The 10,000-nt window shown below is 44.0% G+C and overlaps 1 protein-coding gene across 1 annotated transcript in view; it reads right to left on the bottom strand.

Moving 5' to 3' along the window:
- Nucleotides 1-10,000, bottom strand: part of LOC310799219 (retinoic acid receptor gamma-like) — a 65,738-nt gene that overhangs the window by 30,873 nt on the left and 24,865 nt on the right. Inside the window, 2 exon segments of the mRNA XM_083661787.1 lie at nucleotides 9,770-9,847; nucleotides 9,850-10,000. The exon segment at nucleotides 9,850-10,000 is cut by the window's right edge and continues 213 nt beyond it. Coding sequence (XP_083517913.1) covers nucleotides 9,770-9,847; nucleotides 9,850-10,000 — 229 coding nt within the window.

The raw sequence follows: 10,000 nt of genomic DNA, 5'->3' as shown, positions 1-10,000 counted from the left end.
CTGTGTTGTTGTGATAGGCTGATGACTACAGCAGGGGTAATCCGCTGTGTTATGATAGGCTGATGACTAGAGCAGGGGTAATCCGCTGTGTTGTGATAGGCTGATGACTAGAGCAGGGGTAATCCGCTGTGTTGTGATAGGCTGATGACTAGAGCAGGGGTAATCCGCTGTGTTGTGATAGGCTGATGACTAGAGCAGGGGTAATCTGCTGTGTTGTGATAGGCTGATGACTAGAGCAGGGGTAATCTGCAGTCTAAGTGCAAAGTTTTAATGAGTTTTGTTGGGCCTAGATTATAGAGAAGTGTGTGTCTGTCCATCCATCTGTCTATTTTTATGGCTCTTGTGTCATTTTCCCCTCTGTGGTATTGAAAATGGTATTGAGTATGAATATTTACTGGGTGTTATTGGTATCGAAATCAGAAATTCTAGTATTCTATTTATCTTTGAAACTTACAACACAGGACTCCCCATCTCTCTCTCTCTCTTCTCTCTCTCTCTCTCTCTCTCTCTCTCTCTCTCTCTCTCTCTCTCTCTCTCTCTCTCTCTCTCTCTATCTCTCTCTCTCTCTTTCTCTCTCTCTCTCCTGGAGCGAGTCACATTACAGCTATTCACGATCAGGTTCTTCAACTATTCCTCCTGTCGTCATCTCTGACACAAGCACACAGAGCAGAACAATGGCCTCCCTCTCTCTCTCGGTCTATCTCCTCTAACTGCACCTCCTCCGGGCCCAGCCTCAGATATTTGCACAAGTCTCCCCTGCGGTCGTCAGTAAGCTCACACTTTTATAGTCCCAAATATGAAGCAAGGAGTGCCTAGACCGCTTTGTGATATATTCACGGGTGTTGGAATGCGCAGCTACAGAGTAGCAATGGAAAAAAGTGTGTGTGTGCGTGTGCGCGTGTGTGTGTGTGCGTGTGCGTGTGTGCGTGTGTGTGTGTGTGTGTGTTCGAATGCACACACTTATGCGCACACGCCCGTGCTAGTGTGTATGTGCTTAAACAGAGTGCCTGTGATGACAGACACAAAGAAAAACACACACAAGCACTGTTCTGTGCCTTTAGGTTCAAATTACTAATATCACACTCTCACACACACACACACACACACACACACACACGCACACACACACACGCACGCGCGCACACACACACACCCACACACACACACACACACACACACACACACGCACGCAAACTCAAAACATTACAAAGAACATGATGTGACTGGTAGAGAAATTAGGGAAGGACAATGCGTTCCTTGTGGAAAAATACTCGTCTTTTCCTCGATATGTGTCGACTCATGATGTGTCAGGATAAAGAGCGAGCTAAAAAAATAAAGAGATGTTGATTTATGAACATTAGACAGAAGAAAGATCCACATGTCACAAGGTACAAACTAAAAGAGTAAAACCCCAAATATGACCTTGACTCTGAGCAGTTTAAGGCCTAGAAGATGAACCATGCGAGGCTGCTGGATTCACGCGAGATCATGAGATCGCGATCACACGACAAATATATCTCGCCACGCTCCAATCTATTGGTTTGAATCCGAACCACCGGTGTCCAATCAGCGGTCCTATGAGGCACCTATGGGCGGGCTTTAGGTGTGATCATGCCAGCGAGAGGGAGCCCGTGATAGACAGATGGTTCATCCAATCACCTGCCAGGTATTTTTCGAAAGTGCCTGCCCTTTGAAACGGTTTCCCGAGCAACTCGTTCCCAGTTGGTTATGTGAAAACAAACCATCTGGCAGGATCAGAAGATGTGTTTATAGACCTATATAGGAAAGAATAGGCAGTTAGCCTACATTCTCATAGAGAAGCCTCCATTAGCAAGCCTTTTATATGAAGCCTGTAAGAGAGTCAATACATTTGGGAAGAGGAGAAAGAGAGAATCTGGAGCATATAACTTGGCGTATGAATGTTCACAGTCACACCATAGCAGGCTTTTGTTGTTGTTGATGTCTGCCAGTTTCAAGTCCTGGGTCGTTTTAGTTTCCTCTCATGAGGGAATATAGTCCATTCTTCCTTTCACAATGATTAGGGCCTGTTTTGAATTTGTTTGCAAGCCTTCGTAAAGGTTCTTCCCTTCCCTCAAGATGAGCTTGTAATTTTCCATTTTCTTCACAATGCACTTTTCACATCGTAAGAAATAAACTACCGTCACTGAATTATAAATAGTAGACTTGTTTGTTAGTAATACAAACCCATGTTAGCATGCAGCCACAACTATCTATTGTAACGACCTGCCTATTGGTTTAGATACTTAACTATCTATTGTAACTACCTGCCTATTGGTTAACATACTTAACTATCTATTGTAACTACCTGCCTATTGGTTTACATACTTCACTATCTATGGTGCTACCCGCCTGTTGGTTAACATACTTAAATATCTATAACTACCTGCCTATTGGTTTAGATAACTATCTAGTGTACTGTGCCTATTGTATTGTATTGTGCCTATTGGTTAACATACTTAACTACCGGTATCTATTGTAACTACCTGCCTATTGGTTAACATACTTAACTATCTATTGTAATACCTCCCTATTGGTTTACATACTTAACTATCTATTGTAACTACCTGCCTATTGGTTAACATACTTAACTATATATTGTAGCTACCTGCCTATTGGTTAACATACTTAACTATATATTGTAGCTACCTGCCTATTGGTTAACATACTTAACTATCTATTGTAGCTACCTGCCTATTGGTTAACATACTTAACTATATATTGTAGCTACCTGCCTATTGGTTAACATACTTAACTATCTATTGTAACTACCTGCCTATTGGTTAACATACTTAACTATATATTGTAGCTACCTGACTATTGGTTAACATACTTAACTATCTATTGTAATACCTGCCTATTGGTTAACATACTTAACTATCTATTGTAATACCTCCCTATTGGTTTACATACTTAAGGAAAGATGACAGGTTTGACAAAGCTGTTTAAATGTAGCTGTAGGCTAAATTCCTACATGGCGACATGAAGTGCAAGATGGAAAAAAAATAGGCCAAGTTATGTCTTTAAATCCCTGCCATTATGAACGAATGAATGAATGAATGAATGAATGAATGAATGAATGAAAGCTTTATTTAGGACAAATGATAATAAATAATAAAAAATAATGTATATACAATAGCACGAAATACCAGGGAAGAAAACAGAATAGTTCATCATAATACAATGCCAGCGGCAAAAGTCCAAAAAGGAGTAGGCTGAAGTATAATGTACTTATATAGTCCCACCCCCATTACATTTAAATGAAGAGACTTTTACTCTGTATGTTAAAAGGGCATACATGACTTTTATCAGCCTCTGTCTGCAGAGGAATTGAAAAAGCATTGAGCGCTCTTTGGGACAGCTTGTATAACTGACACAAATAATTGTCACATTTCCACAGTAGTGATGAGCTAAGAGATACAACAGCTAATTGTCTAGTCGTGAAAAGGTCATATGACAGAGAGCATAACATGTGACATTACAATATCGGATTGCCCTATCTGCTCAAGCGCTCAACTGCTAGACTTTCAGCTTAAAATATACATAAGGATACTTCCCCGTTTCATTACTACCAGTCACAGAAATGCCACTTGACTCCAGTGATGTAGACTGATGACAGCATCGTGGGCTCTCTGGACACATCATGTGTGATAACCCTTGTTATCATGTGTGTGTGGTGTCTGTCTGTCTGTCTGTCTGTCTGTCTGTCTGTCTGTAAATATACTATATTATGCCAGTTGCAGCAGTAGGTCGATGATGTCATCACATACTCAGCCTAGCTAGTCTGCTAAAGTCCCTATCGTCGAGTCTGAAGACTACTGATAATGACCAAAGATCAACAGATAACAGCTGCTCACTGAACACATTTATCTCCATGCAAATCTCCATGCAAAAACACACACACGCACGCACGCACGCGCACACACACACACACACACACACACGCACATAGTGATTGACGGAGTGCTCAGCAGGTCTTTCTATAGATGATGCCAGTGTTAACAGATATGGGAGACTGCACGAACATAAAAAGTGTATGATTGAGAAGGTGCCGTGTCTGTGTGTGGGAAGGAAGATGACTGACATATAGCTTGTATCGAAAACAAACATCTGAAAGGAAACTTATGGCTGGCTGCTGTCTAATAGCTAATATGCGTGTGTCCCAGGTGTCGTATTCGGGCGTCTCATAAATAGAATGCAGATAGATATCACTGATTTAGCTGTACCCTCTCCTCTTTGTTCTACACGGTTTCAATATTATCCTGACAACTGAAACGGTTGCCTTGTTACCAGGGTTAAGCCCCGCAACACGTAGCAAACAGTTTATAGAGAGCGCCTCCTTCTTCCGGTTTAGGGACACGCACCAGGGCCATTTGGGGAGGAGGGGGGTGTCGAATTTCCGATCTTTGTTTCCTGCATTTATTTTTTGTTTTTGCTGAAAGTGAAATGTTTTATGGTCACTCACGACTCTCTGGAAGACTGGTTGGCTTGGTTCAAGCCTTAAAACTCGTTATATAAGGATTTTTCAAAATGTCTATGGAGAAAATGAATAAGGAATTCACTTCTGGGGCAAGAAACGTCACATGACTGTTGGGCAGTGGTTCTCAAATGGGGGTCCGGGGACCCCCAGGGGTCCATGGCACTTTGCCAGGGGGTCCGCGAAAAGTTTTCGGGGGGGGGGGGGGGGGGGGGGGGGTTTGTGCAAAAGCTTCATAGTTCAACGAAAATATGTTATGTTTTAAATCTAGAGTTCATCTAAATCTAAAATGGTTCATGGATTACATTCTAATCTGACAAACCTATCAATTTAAATGTCAAGCACGTTACCGTGGAAACAAGCTGAGCCCAAAATCACAAATCAGAATGAGCGGGTCCCCAGTATATTTTCTATCTTATAAGGGGTCCTTGGCTGAAAAACATTTGAGAACCTCTGCTATAGGGTGACTATATTACAAGCAGCTAGTAGTCATAGTGATCGTAATTATTATTATCATTATTATTATTATTATTATTATTTAGTTTTTTTTCCTTCTCCCATTTTCTCCCCAATTCCCCTTGCTTTCCCGGTTGTTGCTCCACCCCCTTTGCCGATCTTGGGAGAGTTGTAGACTAGCATGTGCTTCCTCCGATACATGTGCAGTCACCATCCGCTTATTTTCACGTGACAGCGAGGAGTTTCACCGGCAGGACGTAGCGTGTGGGAGGATCACGCTATTCCCCCCAGTCCCAAACCGGGGGGCAAGGTGGGGGTGCTCAGGCTAACATTTATACCTGGTTTTAGAAGCCGTGGACTTTAATTTAATTCACACAACAATATTTTCTTCAGAGTTTGACAGAAACAGCTTGTTCATGTACGAGCAGATAAATCACACAAAAAAAAATCCTAACCAGACTAACTTTTTTTTTAAAGCAAGAAGAAGCTAAATCCACATCATCCTTTTCACAATGTCCATATTTGTTCATTGTTTGTCTTCTGGATTTGATTTTCTGACCTAACAGCACATGAGTGTGCAATGCGAATGCAGCTGACTTTGAAGACCCAGATGTCTTTGCTGATGTCTCCCATCAGCACGTGAACGCACCAGAAGACATGTCGGCTTTCAGTTCAATGCAGGCATTAAACTAAATTACCACGCAACAATAAAGTCATTTTCTCAAGCGAGTTTCAAGTCTCTGCAAGTTGATTTTGATACCGTACCGAGCGGAGACTAATGGCTGCCTGGAAGGCATCTAAAAAACGATGGTATGCTTTGGAAATGGCTGGTAGTCATGGAAAGTATACAGTACATGAATTGTACTAAATGGGCTAAAACATGTAAAAACACCAGTAAGTTTCCTGTTAAGCTATAGAGCTGAACAGTCACGTGACATTTCTTGCCCCGGAAGTGAGTTTCCCATTCATTTTCTCCATAGACATTTCAAAAAAACCTTATTTAACGAGTTTTAAGGCTGGAACCAAGCCAACCCGTGACCTACTGAATCATGAGTGACCATAAAACATTTCAGTTAGAGCAAAAACAAAAAAGAAAGACGAGGGGGGGAATCAAAAATGTGTTTTTCCCCCCCGATTTGCTCCAACTGAAATGTTTTATGGTCACACACGATTCAGTAGGCCACGGGTTGGCTTGGTTCCAGCCTTAAAACTTGTTATACTGTATAAGGATGTCTATGGAGAAAATGAATGGGCAAACTCACTTCCGGGGCAAAATATGTCACATAACTGTTGAGCTCTATAGAGCTAGGGAGTAACTGTTCGGACTCTGGTGTCTTTCAAAACCAGGTTCATTTTCAAAACACACAATATTCTCAGTCTTTGTAGAAGCTCTTCATTATCCTATCCTGACTCTCCCTGCCACAGTGAAGAGCAACAGCACCCCCTGTGTGTCTAAATGGAAACTCTGTTGGGTACACTGCTCCTGCAATTCAAAATGAGAAACTATTCCAACACCCCCGTCCGAGCCCCATGCACACACACACACACACACACACACACACACACACACACACACACACACACACACACACACACACACACACACACACACACACACACACACACACACACACACACACACACACACACACACACACACACACACACACACACACACACACACACACACACACACCGCCACCACCACCAATGTTTAATGTGTAATAATGTAATAATTGGATTCACTTGCATGGATGACAGCGGAGTACAAAAGGGGCCTTGTATGTTTTCTGCTTTTCCAGAATGGAGAGACCAGCCTGGCCGCCGTCTGCCAACCGCCTGGTTTACCACATGGAAAAAGACAGCTTTCCTGGAAGGCCTGCCTCACACACGCTTCCACAGCAAACTCCCTCACTCTCCTCTACTCCTCCTTTCTCTTCCTTTACTTTCTCTTCTCTCCTCTCCTCTCCTCTCCTCTCCTCTCCTCTCCTCTCCTCTCCTCTCCTCTCCTCTCCTCTCCTCTCCTCTCCTCTCCTCTTCTCTTCTCTTTTCTTCTCATCTCTTCTCTCCTCTCCTCTCCTTCTCTCCTCTTCTCTCCTTCTCCTCTTCTCTTCTCAGCTTCTCTTCTCTTCTCCTCTTCTCTTCTTCTATTCTCTCTTCTTCTTCTCCTCTCCTCTTCTCTTCTCTTCTCTTCTTCTTCTCTCTTCTTCTCTTGTAATCTCCTCTCTTCCCATCTCATCTCACCCTAACCCTTCTTTCCATATCTCTAAATGTAGGCCAATGATCAATGGCCACATAGTGTTGCTAAACTGCAGTAAAATCTATCTTCCTTTCCTTCTTTGTTATTTTTTTTTTTTTTTTTTTTTTTTTTACTCTTATAAAATGCGCCTCACAGAACATTTGGCTGAAGGCTGAAGCTACTCACTTTCAGAAGGTCTGAAGCTGCTCACTTTCAGAAGGTCTGAAGCTGCTCACTTTCAGAAGGTCTGAAGCTACTCACTTTCAGAAGGTCTGAAGCTGCTCACTTTCAGAAGGTCTGATGCTGCTCACTTTCAGGTCTGATGCTGCTCACTTTCAGGTCTGATGCTGCTCACTTTCAGAAGGTCTGAAGCTGCTCACTTTCAGAAGGTCTGAAGCTGCTCACTTTCAGAAAGTCTGAAGCTGCTCACTTTCAGAAGGTCTGAAGCTGCTCACTTTCAGAAGGTCTGATGCTGCTCACTTTCAGAAGGTCTGATGCTGCTCACTTTCAGAAGGTCTGATGCTGCTCACTTTCAGAAGGTCTGATGCTGCTCACTTTCAGAAGGTCTGAAGCTGCTCACTTTCAGAAGGTCTGAAGGTGCTCACTTTCAGAAGGTCTGAAGCTGCTCACTTTCAGAAGGTCTGATGCTGCTCACTTTCAGAAGGTCTGAAGCTGCTCACTTTCAGAAGGTCTGAAGCTGCTCACTTTCAGAAGGTCTGAAGCTGCTCACTTTCAGAAGGTCTGAAGCTGCTCACTTTCAGAAGGTCTGATGCAGCTCACTTTCAGAAGGTCTGAAGCTGCTCACTTTCAGAAGGTCTGAAGCTGCTCACTTTCAGAAGGTCTGAAGCTGCTCACTTTCAGAAGGTCTGATGCTGCTCACTTTCAGAAGGTCTGATGCTGCTCACTTTCAGAAGGTCTGATGCTGCTCACTTTCAGAAGGTCTGATGCTGCTCACTTTCAGAAGGTCTGAAGCTGCTCACTTTCAGAAGGTCTGATGCTGCTCACTTTCAGAAGGTCTGATGCTGCTCACTTTCAGAAGGTCTGAAGCTGCTCACTTTCAGAAGGTCTGAAGCTGTTCACTTTCAGAAGGTCTGATGCTGCTCACTTTCAGAAGGTCTGAAGGTGCTCACTTTCAGAAGGTCTGATGCTGCTCACTTTCAGAAGGTCTGAAGCTGCTCACTTTCAGAAGGTCTGAAGCTGCTCACTTTCAGAAGGTCTGATGCTGCTCATTTTCAGAAGGTCTGATGCTGCTCACTTTCAGAAGGTCTGATGCTGCTCACTTTCAGAAGGTCTGAAGCTGCTCACTTTCAGGTCTGATGCTGCTCACTTTCAGAAGGTCTGAAGCTGCTCACTTTCAGAAGGTCTGAAGCTGCTCACTTTCAGAAGGTCTGAAGCTGCTCACTTTCAGAAGGTCTGATGCTGCTCACTTTCAGAAGGTCTGATGCTGCTCACTTTCAGGTCTGATGCTGCTCACTTTCAGAAGGTCTGAAGCTGCTCACTTTCAGAAGGTCTGATGCTACTCACTTTCAGAAGGTCTGATGCTGCTCACTTTCAGAAGGTCTGAAGCTGCTCACTTTCAGGTCTGATGCTGCTCACTTTCAGAAGGTCTGAAGCTGTTCACTTTCAGAAGGTCTGATGCTGCTCACTTTCAGAAGGTCTGAAGGTGCTCACTTTCAGAAGGTCTGAAGGTGCTCACTTTCAGAAGGTCTGAAGCTGCTCACTTTCAGAAGGTCTGAAGCTGCTCACTTTCAGAAGGTCTGATGCTGCTCACTTTCAGAAGGTCTGAAGCTGCTCACTTTCAGAAGGTCTGAAGCTGCTCACTTTCAGAAGGTCTGAAGCTGCTCACTTTCAGAAGGGCCGGAGGAAAAATTGCTTTGACTTCCATCAGGGGGTTGTTGGAAGAACTAGAAGTAGAAATATAGAACGCTTTGCTCACACCTTTCTAGCATAACTCACACGCGAGCAACTCTGCGCCGTGCGGAACCGCTGACCACCTTATTATAGTAGTGAGATATCTATGAAAAATTAGGACATTTATGTGACGTCTGTAAAGGGGTATAAAGTATATTTTGTGGTGTTAGTGTAGTGGTAGGATTCCCTGCCTACCAACACGAGGGTGGCAGGTTCGAGCCCCCCGTGTTACCTCCGAGTTTGTTGGGCACCCATACATTTGGCCATGTCTTGGGTGGGAAGCCAGATTAAGGGTATGTGTCATGGTCGCTGCACTAGTGCATCCTCTGTTCGGCCTGTCCGAGGGGGAGAGGAACTGGGGGGAATAGCGGGATAAACCCCGCTCGCTACGTCCTGCCGGTGACACTCCTCGCTGTCAGGTGAAAAGAAGCGGCTGGGGACTGCACATGTATCAGAGGAAGCATGTGCTAGTCTACAACTCTCCCCACATAGACAGAGCAGGTCGAGCAATGACCGGGACAGCAGGGGGAATTGGCCAAGTACAATTGAGAGATAATGGGAGAGAAATCTGAAAAACACTTAATATAAATAAATAAATAAATAAATAAATAAATAAATAATTAAAAATAAATAAAAATAAATAAAAAAATGTAGATTTTGTTACTCACACAATGCAGCCATCTCTTTTGGAAGGTCCGCCCCAAACCGGCCAAAGAGGTTGCTACTGGCCAGCAGGTCAAAGGGGAGTGGCTACGCATGGAGTTAAAGGTGAACGGGTACACGGCGGGCGGGAAGCCCGTCATGTGACCCACTTGCCGCTCCCTGTTGGTCGCCATGTTGTGAAGGGCCGCCGCCGCCGCCTGAGGAGAGCGAGAGGTCCCAGGCAAGGTCTCTCGGCC

Source organism: Poromitra crassiceps, assembly GCF_964638095.1.
Source record: "Poromitra crassiceps genome assembly, chromosome: 27".
NCBI classification, from domain to species: Eukaryota; Metazoa; Chordata; class Actinopteri; order Beryciformes; family Melamphaidae; genus Poromitra; species Poromitra crassiceps.
The sequence above is the reverse complement of the archived record's forward strand: the minus strand, read 5'-3'. Positions and strand labels throughout refer to the sequence as shown.